At 42.7% G+C, this 15,734-nt stretch overlaps 1 protein-coding gene across 1 annotated transcript in view; it reads right to left on the bottom strand.

The window, feature by feature from the left end:
- The window catches only part of spon1b (spondin 1b), a gene marked incomplete at its 3' end in the record, with an annotated part of 103,159 nt that overhangs the window by 67,215 nt on the left and 20,210 nt on the right, over positions 1–15,734 (bottom strand). The window contains exons 4-5 of the mRNA XM_084554939.1: positions 1,432–1,505; positions 370–492 (exon numbers count right to left, since the gene is read on the bottom strand). Coding sequence (XP_084411065.1) covers positions 370–492; positions 1,432–1,505 — 197 coding nt within the window. The remainder of the gene's footprint in view (positions 1–369; positions 493–1,431; positions 1,506–15,734) is intronic.

Genomic DNA, 15,734 nt, shown 5'->3' with positions numbered 1-15,734 from the left:
AACATCCACAAGAATGAATGCCAGGTCCAGAAGTTTCCCAGCAGAACATTGAGTTTTCACAAGATGGTTGATGTTATTTACTTCTCCTGTCAGTGGTTTTAATGTTGTGGCTGATCGGTGGACATGCATAAATGAAACCACAACTTGATCTATATGTCTGCGGATTATAGAAGTAAATAAGCAAACTTATTTAAGTGTCAAACTGTTCCTTCAAGAGTTTTTATTCCAGTAAGTTTCTTTTTCAGTGAGCTGTGTTGCAGCGTTGATCTTTTTACTAAAACCATCATCGTCTATAGAGAACACTTTACTTACAGTACATGGGTGAATGTGCAGAGCGTTTGTATATGAGTGCCCATGGCCTGAACTTACTGGGATAGTCTTTGGGATGCACTTTCTCCGACCAGTTTCCATAGAAGGTGAGTCTGTATTTGGCAGTTCCACAGGCGCAGCACTCCATGGGAGGAACTTCTGTGGCTTCACCGGGCACGTGCTCTGCAGGGAGACAGGATGTGAGCATGACAACGGACACAAACAGACACTTGCATGTTTTTAAAAGACTTAGGAGTAAACAGGATGTGCAGGGCTGGTTAATAACAGAGTTTGGGAGTTAACGAACGAGGTTTGACATAAACGTAAACCTGCATAAATCATCGGCAACAATTTGGAACCGGCCAGAAAGTCACAACCCTGGAATAAACTGGTATTTAAATGACACATTATGCCTTAACGCCGGCTCATAAATATTCAAATTTTGCCTCGGACCAATGTTTTGCAAAGATAGGTCAAGGGGATTACTTGAATATTTATGAATCGCAAAATTATTCAGAAGAAATCCTCACTTGACATCTAAGTTATAGCGGGACGAGTCGAACATTGAAGGCGCCTGACTTATATCCGCAAATTGAAACGGGGCGGCTTGATTGGCTTGCATAATAGCCTGGAAAATTAGATTTTGGGGAGAACAGGCAGATTTTATGAATGTAAAAATTCCCCTGAGATTATGTTCGAGAAACCATTCTAGTTTTTTTATGGTACCATAAAATGCGTGCCTCGGAGCCGAGAGAGTCCTGCCGCCATACTGTCTCACAGGAGTGAAGTGTTTATTTGGTGAGATGAGGGCTTTTTCGAAACCTGGCGTGCCTCCTTTCTCTACGCTGAAAACACGGGCGACATAAAAGCTTTGGCACTGCTCTGTGGTGACATATTTAAATGCCGCACAGGTTCCCATGACACCCGGGCTTCATTGTCCTCGCAGCTTTCCCAACTGGATTTATTGGCTTCATATTTTTTTGTTAAAAGGTATGAAAGACTTGGTGGTAATCTCCTCCTAAAGACGCGAAGGAGGGATAATAGCGCCCGAGATGAGCGGCTGAGGATGAAAAGACGAGAAGAGAGGGAAAAGAGGAAATGATGATGGGCAGCCGTCATTACCTTTCTCACACAATCGAATGGTGAGAGAGCCTTCATCCTGGAAATAGATGATTCTCTTCTGGACAATGCTGGCCCTGGAGACACAGAGAACGGTAGTGAGGAAGGTTAAAAAAAAAAAAACTTGAGAAAAGAAAATGGGAGAGAAAGTTGGATAGGAAGACGGGTGCAAAAGGGCATTAGATGGATAATACTGTAGTGTTTTTTTTTATTTTTCTCAGTATCTGATCCATGTAATCCTCGGGGAGAGGGGAGTGTAATGGGTTCCCTGAGGTTTCATAATGGACATGGAGTACACATCTTTTTCTCGCAGGAAGAGCGTCGTATTCTTCGCACCTCATGACACAATCACACCGCTGCAGTACGAAATGTATCAGAGCAATCACGTCCATGGACATGAAGGAGCGAGAACAGGAATTACAGTCGGAGGAAGGAATATAGATCTTTACACAGACTTCGGACAAACCCAGATTCTAATTTATGAGCTAATAGCGGCCGGAAATGAAACTGCCCCCGGTGAAAATGGGTTGTTTCGCCAAAAACCATTTACATTCCTCGCCGGTAAAAATGAAACACACGGAAGAGATAGAGCTCGAGAACTTTGTGTGCTCTCGCCCCTATTGAAATTCTGAGGAGACAAAAAGGATAAAGAAATTGTCGGAGGAACACTGAGGTCTGGTGGCCTTGCAACACTTTCATATTAACCTTGCAATACTTGTACATTCAGTTGAAATTCCATACACTCCCAGTCCTCGCACACCCTTGCAATAGCTCCGAAAGTCTTTGCACCAACATTCTTTCTCAGATAAAACACTTCTTTTTCTACTGCAATTGTAATAAGCTGCCAAAGTTTGCATTGCTTTATATGCATTAAATACACAAGAAAGAAACAAGTTTACAGATAGAACCCTGGTAGTCGTTTCTCTCCAGATCCTGATCCACAACAAGATACTAGACAACAACATACGCCCTGGCTCTGCAGACAAACATTTCCACAGTCTTTTGAGGATTTCTGCTTTATTTTGGAAGAACAACCTGCAGATTTAATTTTTCATCTTTGCATGACGTCAGTTGGAGGCCCCAAGGGCAAATAGTAAAACGCTTGGTTATGATACATGTGAACTATTTGCCTTTATAAACGTCCCAGTGCTGCATAAAATGAAAGCTTCAGATAGATCAGAATCGAGCAGCACATGGTCATGTTTAAGGAAGTTCTCACACAACCCCGGAGCAGATGTTAAAGAAACCTACCAGGAATAATTTACCAACATCAGAAATCATTTGAATGAGATCACTTTTGAAAAGCTGAGGAGATTTCTAATAAATCATGTAAAAATTTGATAGGGCCCAAGGGACTTTATGTAGTTTATTATGAGAGCATAAATGATTGCAATGAAAGCTGTCTGGCCTCATGTCGCCAGTGTCTGGTGGCCAAAAAATTGCACTTGAACACGTCACAAAGACTAAAGCCAAAGGCTAGTAAGAGCTACCGTTAGCTGGGAGGCAAAGAAGGGCTACTGTTAGCTGGGAGGTTAAGAAGCTAGGAAGAGCTAACGTTAGCTGGGAGCCTAAGAAGATAAGAAGCTCAACTATTAGCTGGGGGGCTAAGAAGCTAGGAAGAGCTACAATTAGCTGGGAGGCTAAGAAGCCAGGAAGAGCTACTGTTAGCAGGGATTCTAAGAAGCTAGGAAGGGCTGCTGTTAGATGGGAGGCTATAGGAAGCTAGGAAATGCTAGTGTTAGCTGGGAGGCTAAGAAGCTAGGAAGAGCTACTGTTAGCTAGGAGGCTAGGAAGCTAGGAGGAGCTACAAACCAAAGTACAGAGCTGACCTCTCCTGAATCATGCTGATCAGTTTATCTACAGCTTATTCATTCCATTTGATCATGTTGGTGTGAACACATTTATTGATTTCAAAATTTCAGATGAGATGGAGATGAAAAAGGAGAAGGACGTTCTGTGTGCCTCTCGAACTTTCATTAAAAAGTAATTTAGTTTCGCTTCTTTTGCTCTGGTTTTTTCGAAGTTTAATAACCAACTAATTCTGCCACTGATTCAACACGCTGACACAGATCTGACATGTTGCAGCAGCGGTGGACACATCAAAAAAAAAAAAAAAACAGGGCCACAGATGCTGACCGATGGCCTGACTCTGGCCAAAGAGTCAAAATGGAAAAACATGTTAAAAAAAAAAAACGATCTGGCAGCAAACATTTGGCGCCATAAGCAGATGGTGGAGCTCAGAAGAGAACCAACAAGCAAATCACAGAGGCTAATCAAAAGATATTTTGAAAATGATCATGTCTCCCCACTGCTAACAAGGACAGAGCCATGCATACAAATCTCCAATTTCAAATTAGATTAGAGTGTTTTTCTTGAGCTGCCAGAAAACCATGTCAATTTAGAAGAAGAATGAGACGTAAAACGTCACAAACGTTTGATGGATGTCAATAATCTCCACCACATCCATCTCGCCTGCACTGATCCCATGAGGGTTTTATTTCACTGCCTACATTTGTTCATATTTTGGCATCATTAAAAGTGAGGAATTACTGATCAGCAACTGTTTGTAATACATGTTGGATTACTTTGATGCTGAAGGAAGTCTAGAGGAGCATATATTTTATTTTCCATAAATTCTAAGCAAATTTATGGATGTTTTTTTTTTTTTTTTCATGCTGCACATGAGAAATATTTATAATGTCAAAGACGGTGAGTCAGTAACCAAATGTGTATGTCTGCTTGAGATTTATGTGTCGAGTTATGACTCATAGAAAGAGTACAGTTTTTACATAAATTGCGTCAAATGGACTCCGAGGCTTTTGAAAAATCGTAATTGCTTCCATGAGGTGTGGGTCACAGCTGCTGCTGAGGCTGCAGACTGTTGGTAAGAAACCATAATCAGCAGGGCAGACTACAATAGCTGACCTCTCCGTGGTCAAAGTCCCACATGCCACCACATCTTCTTCCCCTCGTTAACTACCTTCATGCCCTTCCATTTCAACCGCCCTGTTATTCATCTGCACAAGATTCACTGTGTCATTGCACATATCTTACAACGTCAAATCACATTTTTTGGATGGCAATTAACTAAACTGCGACTGTAGCTTGAGCTTCATGGTCACAAATCTTAACATATTTCAGATTCCGCCTTAGAAAATGACATAAAAACTATATTTAAAGTTAAATCTATAACGATTCCACAGCATACAAGTATTTTCCTAAAAGCAGCCAGTGCCTCAGTGGCAAGGTCTTCCGACTGTCTCCGCCTGATACTGTAGAGAGACATAAAACCAAATGAAAGTGAGCTGAACAACAGTGACGGTGGAGACGGAGGAGGGACTGGCGACATTAAGTAGGAGTTATCGCTTATATTGCTCCTATAAATCTTGCACGGGCTGAACGGTGCAATATAACCTGCAACACGGGTTGACTGCCTGGGCATGAAATTGGAAAACAAAAGTGAAATATACTGACTATTATTGAGCTCTGCCCTTCATCGTTTTTTAAGCAAATTTTCTAATGGTTTTAATGATGTTAACGGACAGCCGGTCAACTCATTGAGTAAAGCCCCCCCATCGGTCCGAGAATAAATCTGATCCCCTGCTACAATCTGTGGATAAGTCTGCAAGTATCTTCACCTTAATTTTGCGATTTGGTCAATTACAGACCACTGCCCCTCAGAGAAGGCAGAGTATTAGAGATGTGTAGGAGGAAACAAGTTCTAAGGCTGTTGCTGCATTTCCCTTAAGTCCTAAAGAGGTCATAGATCACTTAATATAGTTTATCCCTTCCAGTAGTGTCCAGTAGTACAAGTAAAGTCATGGAGTAAGAGTCCTTTATCTAGAGCTTCCTCACTTCCACAGTTGTCTAAATCATAGTATGAAGAAAGTTGGGATAAAGCCTCACACTAAATGCATATTTCTGGCATTTTGCTTCCGCTTCCTTTGTTTCACCACTTTCAAAGTCCCTTTCGTTACAATAACAACCACCACTGAGGTAGGAACCTGTGCACTGATAATGGTTTTGCAGAAGATCTGGATCATGCAATAAGGCAGGCTTGCTTGGTTCTTTAGAGTCGCTGTACAGATCAAGAAAGAAAGAAATGTTTAAAACTAGGGATCGGTATCGGGGCAGATCCAGGCATTTTTAAAATGACTGAATCAGATCGGATCAGCCGTCAGCATTCGCCGGTGACATCGACTTCATCAATGTATGGGTTCTGTTTCACTTCCCACAAGCGTCTGTGATATTTAATAGATTTCTGCAAGAGCAACACGAAACTAGCAAATCATCTGCGTGAAATGCTCCAAAGCTAAAGTGTATGCGTCACCAACAGGGCACTGATTTAAATATATGTCTTTTAATATCCTTGTGTTGGGAATTAGCCATTTTAATGACAGCACTCGGCTCCAAAAAACAAGTTTACCAGACGCCGTTTTGCAAAGGCAACGTTGCTGCATCCTGGGCTTAGCGCCTTCCGAGACAACTGCAATTGGTTTAAAGAAATGCAAACAAGCCAGAACGATAATGGGTGCAGCCAACACAGAGAATGGTTCAATTATGCAAGACCGCTTTCATGGTGAAATATTTGCCGCCTGAGTTATAAATAACACACCTATCTAATTGTACTTCAATGAAATATGATCATGTTTTAATGATGACACATGCATTAACACACACAAAGGTAAAGCACATCCTGAGTCTCAGTCTCTCTCTCTCTCTGTCTCTTTTTCTCCGACTATAATCATTATCTGGTTACTGCAGGAGAGAACATTTGTGTTGGTGACAGTTGCGTTGTTCATCAGCTGACCTTCAAGCACACCATGCTGCAAACAAAACACATTAATGTTCACTAATCTCTATTTTTCCATCTGTTTCCAGACTGCCAAGCGGCTGTTGACTGCTGTTTTTCTTCTTGCCTACACTCCCACGCCTCCCTCATGTTCAGGTTTCTTATTAATCATACTTTCAATGGCATCTCTCGCCTCATGCATTATATATATATATGTACACACACATATATATATATATATTCCACATCTCTGCCGACTCCTCTTGTGCGTATCCTGGAGGCTTGGATGGCGCTCCCCGCTGAATCATCGGAACGCTGTTTGGATTTGTAAGGGGGACGCCCCACGGAGCGACTCATACAGCAAAGTTTTAGCTGACTGCAATAATAAACCTCACAGGAGCGAACTATTATTCTACTCGTCTGGCCCACTTGAGATTACATTGGGCTATATGTGGAACCTGAACTAAAATAAGTTTGACAGCCCTGTTTTAGACTAATGTCTGTTACAGACTCTGCGAGAAGCGATAAATTTGTTCTCGCAGCTTGTTCTCGACACATCGACCGGGCAGAACTTATTTCTCGCGTGGCGTCCATCAACTAATCTGTGATTGGTCAGAAATTGGAAGTGGGCGCGGTTAATGCGGAAAAGCGGAAATGCTAATATTCGCAGTGTGGCCGCTAATCTCTCCTGGGTAGAGATCGGCATACTGTGTTTGGGTGCATGCTGAATGAGCGGCGCGATCCGACGAGCACGGTCGTCATTGCGACTGTCCGACATCCGAAAATGTGACGTACGCTGCAGTGGGAGGGGCCTATGAGGACGTCCCTGGAGTTTGGCACTTGAGTTTCTCGTGACGTATAAATGACCTGGCCAGAACGAACTTTTTCTTGTTCTCACAGCCCAAGGAGCAAGAACAAATTTCTCACTTCTCGCGAAGTACGTAACAAGCGTAAAGGTCAAGAGGTCACGAAAGCCATGAGCAATCGATCTGTGAGAACATGAATCCACACACGAGTGAACCAGGCCAGAAAAAGTTGAGGAGTAAAAAGCGTTAGATTCCCAGACATCCTCGCAGCGGGCAGGCCCACAAAAAGAATCTATTCATCAGTCTGAATTCATTTCTGTGCTTAGCATTCTGAGGACTTTAAAGTTTACATGGATTAGCGGCCAAGCGCAGCGGTCTCCAGCAGCTTAGCATGCTTCAAATAATCTAATCAATAAAACAGCCTTGTCTCTTGTATCTGACTGCGTCAAGACAGAAGAGTTTGGACCCTGCTGTCAAACAGCTTCAGAGTCTCTCAGTTAGACTCGTGTTGTCACCGAGCAGAGCAGGCGAGCGGTGGCCTCTTCCTCCTGCCGGAGTCGTCCCAGTAACGGCTTCAGAATACTGATGGGAGGATCGAGCGGGGAGGTCGGCGTGAGGTGAAGCCGTGATGAGGAGACGGCCGGAGGGCAGCGTCGGAGCGAGGGGAGAAATGTAAAAAAAAAAATATATATATATATATATATATATAAACCAGATAACGAGATGAGAAATGATCAACAGGACAGCAAAACTCGGATTGAAAAATAGTCTGCTTCATCCTCTTTCAGCTCATACACACACACACACCCACACTGCTCGCTTATCTCTCATCTCTCTGTCTGTTGTCGCTCTGGGTGGGAAGCGTTTCCGCACACCAAAAGACTTTTCAGGAGTTTCTGGAGATTAAAGAACAGATTTGGGCTGAGCTCATCAGAACTACAAGAAGGACCTCGGTGACCTGGGGTGGAAACACACACACACACACAAAGACACACACATACTCGCACAGCCTCACATGTACATACGTACGTACGTACGCACACACCCGGTCGAAGCCCGAGGAGCTCCTCTCTCTAAACAGGCACTTCACGCCTGCCAAAGATAAAAGTCAAAACAAGTCAGAAATGTAAAAACCTTTCTCATCGTAACACGCGGCAGCTGAAACGGGATGGCGCTTTGAAGACGGAGAGAGAGGAGGGAAATTGTGTCTGTGATTCACTGTTATTAAAAGAGTCGGAGAAGATTTGACAGTTTCACCGTGAAACAGAAGTGTAATCAAGTTGTTTTTACTATACAGTCTGACGATATAAACAAAACTTCCTGGTGCTGACTGTTTTCATCTACAGACGTTGTCAAAACTGGAATCTGAAGATAATTTCAAAGCTCTGTGTGCCTGAGTGTCTGGGGTTTTTTCTTTTTGAAAGTTTACGTGGGCGTATCAGAACCTAAACAACTTTGCTCTTTGCTTAAGAGAGAAGAAGCAATTGTTCTTACACTTGTACCAATAAATGTTTGGATCGGTATGTTACCAAGGGATAAAATAACTACGTGTAAAATTGATGATAACACTTATACTGAAAGCCTGGAGTAGGAAGACTCAATTCTTATGAGAACAGAAGCCTGGTACCACACTATTAGGATTTCATTATGGGACATGTTTAAACTGATAAAGAGAAGAAATACTTCTGAATGCAACTGGATAGTCTTCCAACCACTCACAGCCATTTTGTTGTAACAAACTCAACCCAATGGGGCTTAAATGGCACGCATGACTACGCCGCTGTTACTCTTCTGTCCTAAACGATGTGATTGGCCCGGCAGGAAATGGCAGTTAGCTTAAAAGTTAGCATCTTAAGCTTCTGAATTGTGTGGAATTTAGATGCTAACATCTAAAAACTGTAGGTGGTGGAGACCAAAACAGATCTAAAAGCAGAGTAAACCTTGGAAACACAGCACTGCATGGATGCTCATGAATGCAACGTGCATGCACATTAGCCATAACAATGTTTACGCAGCTTTAATAATGTCCACTCTATTGTGAATTTAAATATGTTATGGAAACAGCTGACAGCATGTCCATTAAAATTCCTAATACCTACTTGCTTGCTTTTAAAATAGCTGGAGCCTGGTTTGCACATTGGGCGAGTTCCGAACACAAAATTACACGTGAAAAACTAATGGTTACCAGCAGAAACGAATCACTGTCCCCAAATCACGATACGAGCATGAAGCTGCTACGCAAAACATTTTGTTCACTTATATATTCTCCATCAATTTTCATCCACTTATCCAAAGTTGGGTCAGCATGGTATTCCACAGGCCCTTCTCTCTAGCGATGCAAGCTACTTCTTTATGAGGAATTCCTAGTAATTCCTGGGCCAGTTGGGATGTATGGTCCCTGCAGCAAATTCTGTGTCTACCCTGGGGTCTCCTCCCAGCTGGACGTGCCTGGCACACCCCAAAAGGGAGGTGACCAGGAGGCACGCTCATAAGATGCCTAAACCACCTCAACTGGCCCCTTGCAGGAAGCAGTAGCTCTACTTCAAGCTCCCTCCAGATGTTGGAACTCCTCGCCCAATATGCGTCTGAGCCCAGCCAAAAAACTCACTTCAGCCACCAAAAATCCATGACCATAGGTGGGGGTTTGAACGTAGATCATTCGAAAAAATCTCTGAAAAGATAGGATGGTGGACCTATCTGTCACGACACACCGTCAACTGGTTGTTTAGCCAAGTCAAAACTTTTGCAAGACCTGAGCAACGGCAAGAGCGAACGAATGCGGCGACCAAAATAAATACAGTGAAGCTGAATATGTGGCAGAAACAAAAGCAAACATGGTCAACACCGGCGCCTGTGGAGCTTCTCCGGATGATGTTTGCCTCGGGCGGCATATTGTTTTAAGGCAGACAGCTAAACTGAGGAGGAGGAGGGCAGGCCTGACAGTGCCCTTCCTGCCTCGAGGAGAAGAGTTGCTCACTGTATCTTGAAGTTGTTGTTAGTTCCAGTGCCAGTAACGGCTGAGACGAGCGGGGATGGCACATGATAGAGAGCGCTTTTCAAAAGCTGCTGACATGTTGTGCTCGCCAAGAAACTGACGAGTGTGTTTAACAGCTGACTTCTTTCATGTGTTCTGCCCACACATCGCTTCTCAGCATGGACCTAAGGAAGAAAGGATGTGTAGTCCCAAGTTTCATAAGGAGCAGAACTTTCTTTAATAGGACTTAAATACATATTACATTACAGTTAAAATAAATATACCGATCAGGCATAACATTATGACCACCTTCCTAGTATTGGGCAGGTCTCCCTTGTGCCTCCAAAACAGTTGTGGCTCATCAGAGAATGGACATAGTGCCCTGTGGTGTCTGGCAACAGAATGATGTTAGTGGGGGGGCCTTTGAGGGGAGGGGCCTCTGTGGATCATCCCACAGACACTTGATCAGTTTGGGATCTAGTGAATTTGGAGGCCAGGTCAACACCTTGTGCTGTTTTATTTTATTTCATGTTTTTTGCATTTCCCGTCTGAAAATAAAAATTAACATAGAAGTTCCAAAACTGCAGATCCTCAAACGGCCACTTGAGGGCTCGGCTTCAGAAAAGAGTCGGTCCTCATAGACCCCCGAGTTAAAGACAGCTAAAATAAACATGTTTAGACCCTGGTACACCAAAAACATGTTTGGTCCCGCAGCTAATATCTCCAGTCTTGAGAACGGTTAATCTTTGCATCGTGTTAGCATGCCAACATTTGCAAATTATCACTAAATGCAATTCTCAAAAGTAATTTCTTGTAGTCAAGGCAGGTTTTCCGCCTTTATATATTGTCTAAAGAAAGTGTCAGCCTCCGGAGATAAAAGATGAAGCCAACAGCTGCAGTACCTTGACTGCCCACTTGAGGTGTACTCCAAAAGTGAGTAAATCCCTTACAGCAAAAAAACAAAAACAACAACAACAAAAAACATATTTATAGCTAATGTCTCCATTCGTGACAATTGTTTGGGTTGGAATTGAATTTAAATAAATTAAAACTTTTGAACTATATCGAGGTCTACAGTTATGAATAATTAAGTGATGGGGGTTCTCACGGGTTGCCCAGTCATCACCTGTCCACCTCAGGTCTACTCATTCCACCTCTTTGCCTATTTTTGAATCATCTGCGGGTCAGGAACTGCCAAGATGGCAACAGCCTCTAGCCACACCCACACTGAGCTTCAAAACCACCGATCAGGAAACCTACGAACCTCACGGAAGGTTCGTCCCTGAGTTTACAAACACTCAGCGGTTCTACACTAACCAGATTCTGGCTACTTCCTTATATTTAACACATGAGAGTGGAATCGATCTTCTCATCATCTTCTCAGCAAGCAGCTATTCCCGTGAGAGCAAATTTGGTTTTCTCCTCACCTCACTTTTCTTGTAATAAAAACAAGTCCCACTTTTAAAAGCTAAAGCTGTCACAACAGATCTATCACTCCCACTGCTAAGAAAAACTGAATAAAAAAATTGCATTGATTTTTAAATAGCAGGTGTTGAAGCTGGCAAAATAAAACAATCCCAGCTTTCTCCGCTACTGAAAGGGCCGGCGGCGTACTGGAACACTCCCAACTGTAAGAAGTCGCATTTGAAACTTCTCTGGAGCGAGCTGAGAGATGTGTCTGATGTGCTCGAATGACAACATACAGTCGGCGACAGGATGCAGGGAAGTAGAGTGAAACAGATGCAAGATGGAGAGAGCAGAAGAAGAGCATTGCCAAGATGCAAAGACGTGGGATGTGAGGGGAAACGTGTAGCTGTGGTGCGAAGATTCCTACTTACAGATAGATTTTCTGTCTTTGACTGACAGGAGACAGCTGCTTGTCGTCCACTAAAGTGGCGTTTAATTGCACAGACTTACCTCAAAGTATCGTCCCGACTAAGACAAGAGAAGTTAACAGAGGGTTAAGGAAGAAGACAGAGAGAGGCAGGAAGGGGAAGACATTAGATGAGGTAATTCTGAATCTCTGTCTCGCCGCTGACGGACAAAAGTGACAGCAACACGAGGGGAATTTGAATAGCAGATGTTCCACTACACAGGGCTAGATTTATTGTACTGGCAAACACTGGGATGGCTACGTGCCATCTGCCATAGAGCAGCGGCAGATAAATTAAAAGTAACAGCTGTGAGTACACCACGGAGGTGAGGGCAAGTTATAGCATCTCGCAGAGCGGCGGACGAGATGCATTTCGGGGAGGTTATTCCCTACGGGAAGTCAGATGAAGAGACGAGAAAGAGGGGGGGGGGGGGGGGAGGAAGGGTGGCAGACGGAGAGAGGGACGTCTTGAGAGGCGTGTTCGCTCCGAGTTATCGTCTGTTTGTTATTTGTAAAAAGTGGCTTGCAGCGAAATTGTCATAACTCACTGTAGCAGCTCCGCGTTTAATTTGTTTTTGCTCGCACATGGCCTGAATTACACTTTACACTTCATCATGTATGAATGGTAAGAGCCATTTGTTGCCAGAAAATATTACTTTTGTAGATGCATGTATTGTAGTCACTCTGCATACAAATCAATCCCTTAATTTTTATTTTTTTTTCACTGAAGTCTGCCTTCCAGCTCTTGTTCTTTCAAAAAAAAAAGAATTTCAATTAATTCCATAACAGCTTGTGGCTTTATTAAGAACAACATTAAAGATAAGTGTTCATCACGACAGGAGAGAGCCAGCGTTTGTAGTCAAAGGGATTCACCGCAGTCCGCCGCGTTCAATCAACTGTCTTCAACAACAAAGCAACTGAGGTGATAGTCACTGAGCTCTGAATGTCATTTGAGGGTCAAGTGAAATTAATTTAAATAAAAGTACATGTGATGAAAACTGTTGGCTTATTGGACATCATCTGCTATGGTGCCTACAGATAAAGGGGACACACTGGAGAGACACCACAAGGAAAGTTGTCTTTAACCCATTCCACCCTTGAAAAACAAGTGTATAATGGTAGTCTTTACTAAAACCTTTGTAGAATATGTTTGCTTTGGGTGAAGAGGTTGTCGAATGAGTTCAGTGGCATATACTATATTATTATATACTATTTTATCTGCAAAAAAGTTTTGGGCGAGTATAAAAATGTATTTGTTTTTTTACTGCCATATGCCTCTTTTTAGTTTCACTAGCTGTTTTCAAGAGTGTTTTTTATGTTCAACTAAGCTACTGTGACCTGGCAATTTCCCTTGTGGATCAATAAAGTCTATCTTAAGTACAGTTTATACCTCTGCAGGACGCAGACGCTGTAACCTACGTATGTAGCCTATGCCGGTACGAGCCATTTATACTCGTGCGCTCGTCAGTCTGGCTCGTTTGGTAAAAACACCAACCAAACGCTAGTCGGCGCTCTGTCTTTTTTGTCACAGCGGGTTAGTTTTTGTTTCTACTTCCTGCTTCACTTTCAACAATGTCACCAAAGACTAGTCATACGAATGTTTGTGTCTCCGAACCTCCTCAGTTAACCTTTCCTCGATGCGTTCCATCTTTATTGATCCCAAACAATCAATTCAAATATTGCAGAGCTGAAGAGGCAGCCGGAAATCCTAAAGCGGAAACACGCTACGCTACCAAGCAGACCAATCACAGCTCTTGTGGTCTGCGGCACAATGACGTGTAGTTACATTTCAGGGGAGGTGCACGTCAGGATACGACGTTAGGGTCTACGTAGGGTCCGTAGCTAGGGTATCAAATTGACACCGAAAAATAAAAAGTGCATAAGTCCAAGTCTAACACTGGGAATCCATTCTCTGAAGTCTTACCTCTTCATAGAGAACAGGATCATGGTTATGGACCTGAGAGTTTTGGAGCCTGATTTATTTTGAAGTTGTGTCTTTTTAGGCTTGACCTCCCATCACCGTAGGGCTTAAAAGTTTAATCAACATATATGAATCAATGTAAAATTCTTCCTCGGTAAAGTGAGGCCATCCTCTTTGTTGAAAGCTCCTTTTAGGAGAAATAACTTCCTGTAGGTGTTTTGCATAACCGTCCACGCAAAATGTCTTCAGATGCAAGATGTTTGAAGGTTTTACCACCTGTTTCAAATCTCTACGCAACATTGCAGTGGGATGATTCAAGCCTAGCCTCGAATCAGTCCATTCCATAACCATCCATTTCTTCTATTTTCTATCTATCCCGTTGAAATGTCCGCTTTCAATTTAGCTTCGGCTTTCAGACACATGGTCTCATGTTGTTTTAAATAACTCTGTGACATGACGGAGAATCCATGGTTGAATCGGTGACCTCAAGGTGTCCACTCTCTGAATCAGTGAAGCAAGCACCAAACCACAGCATTTCCACCTCCGTGCTTCACAGCTGGTATGAGGTTCATGTCCCGGAAGGCTGCACACACATGTACTGCTACCACAAGCCAAATAATTCTACCTTCGATTCGTCTGACAAGAGCTTATTACTCCGCAAGTCGTGGACTTTTTTGCTTATATTTTCACTGACAAACTGTAGTTTTCTTTTAATGTTCCCTGCGGATAGCGCACAAAGAAGGTTTTCTACAGATCTGTGAGGAAAATTGACTTTTTTTTGCATCAGATTTTCTGATGCACTCCACTTCTATCTTACGGTGGATTTATTTGTCTCTAATCATTTGTAGATATTTTTAAATCTCAGACATCCACACCTGTTTTTGTTTTCCTCAGAGAGCTCTTGGCATAATGACGGCATATTCAATAGCAGAGGAGGCCTGCTGTGACGTTTTAATCATGAATTACAAAACATGCCTTCTTACAACAGAAACTTTGAGCCAGAAAATCCCTTTATGAAGAAGCGCTGAAAATTAACCAAAAACTAGTCAGACTTGTCTTCTACAAAAGCCCCATTTGCACGGGACTAGTCCAATCTGGGGACCTCTGGTTTGTACTAACAGCGGTGGTCATCTGTGATCTTAATCCAAATTGGCCATGTCTGTAACTTGTAAAATAGAAATTACACTGCAAATTCCTTACCTTATTTCTCGTATCACAGAGGTCCTGTGATAATACTACTCCAGTGCGAATCGGCATCTCTGTGAGTTGGGGGTGGGTTTTTACTTTTTCAAGACTTTTGCTTGATTCGTGTTTTGTCAGTTATGAAGGATGTTCTATAAATCAAAGTCTGGACAGATGTTAGGATGCAAAGTCGAGATGTTGCTTACCCATTCACCCATTTAGACGAATGAACTCATTAAATCAAGCATTAACATGTTCATCGGCAAAGGTAGGGCTGATTCAAACGCTGACAGGTCGTTGGTATTTTCTCCCTCAGGATCAATAGCCTCAAAAATATGCAAAGTGACTAAAGCTGTGTGGAGTGAGGTAGAAAATAGTAGGCATTTTATTTTGTAGCAGTCAGTACCTCAGTTTGTGTCGCATCTCTAGTAATTTAAAAAGTACTCCCGGGACATTTGAACCAATTTCGAGAACATGAGTTGGAGGTGTTATTCTGGGTTTGCAAGTGTGCTGTAAAACATTACAGCCCCATTAAGATATGTCACGACAAGATTTTAAAGCTGAACTCAATTTAATACGTTTTGAAAACTTAAAGTAATCCATTGTCTTGACTTCGTGTGAGTTTTGTCTGTATGGTCAATGTTCATTTAACTCATAGTCCTCAGGTTTTGAGTTGAAAAAAGCGATGTAGGGGGAGGGGTGGTGGAGAAAAAAATACCGGGAAATTTACAGAGGCTGCCGCCATTTTGGCATTTTTT

The sequence above is a fragment of the Chelon labrosus genome, assembly GCF_963514085.1.
Source record: "Chelon labrosus genome assembly, chromosome: 11".
In the NCBI taxonomy this organism is placed as follows: Eukaryota; Metazoa; Chordata; class Actinopteri; order Mugiliformes; family Mugilidae; genus Chelon; species Chelon labrosus.
Note: the sequence above shows the minus strand (reverse complement) of the source record. Positions and strands in the feature narration are given on the sequence as shown.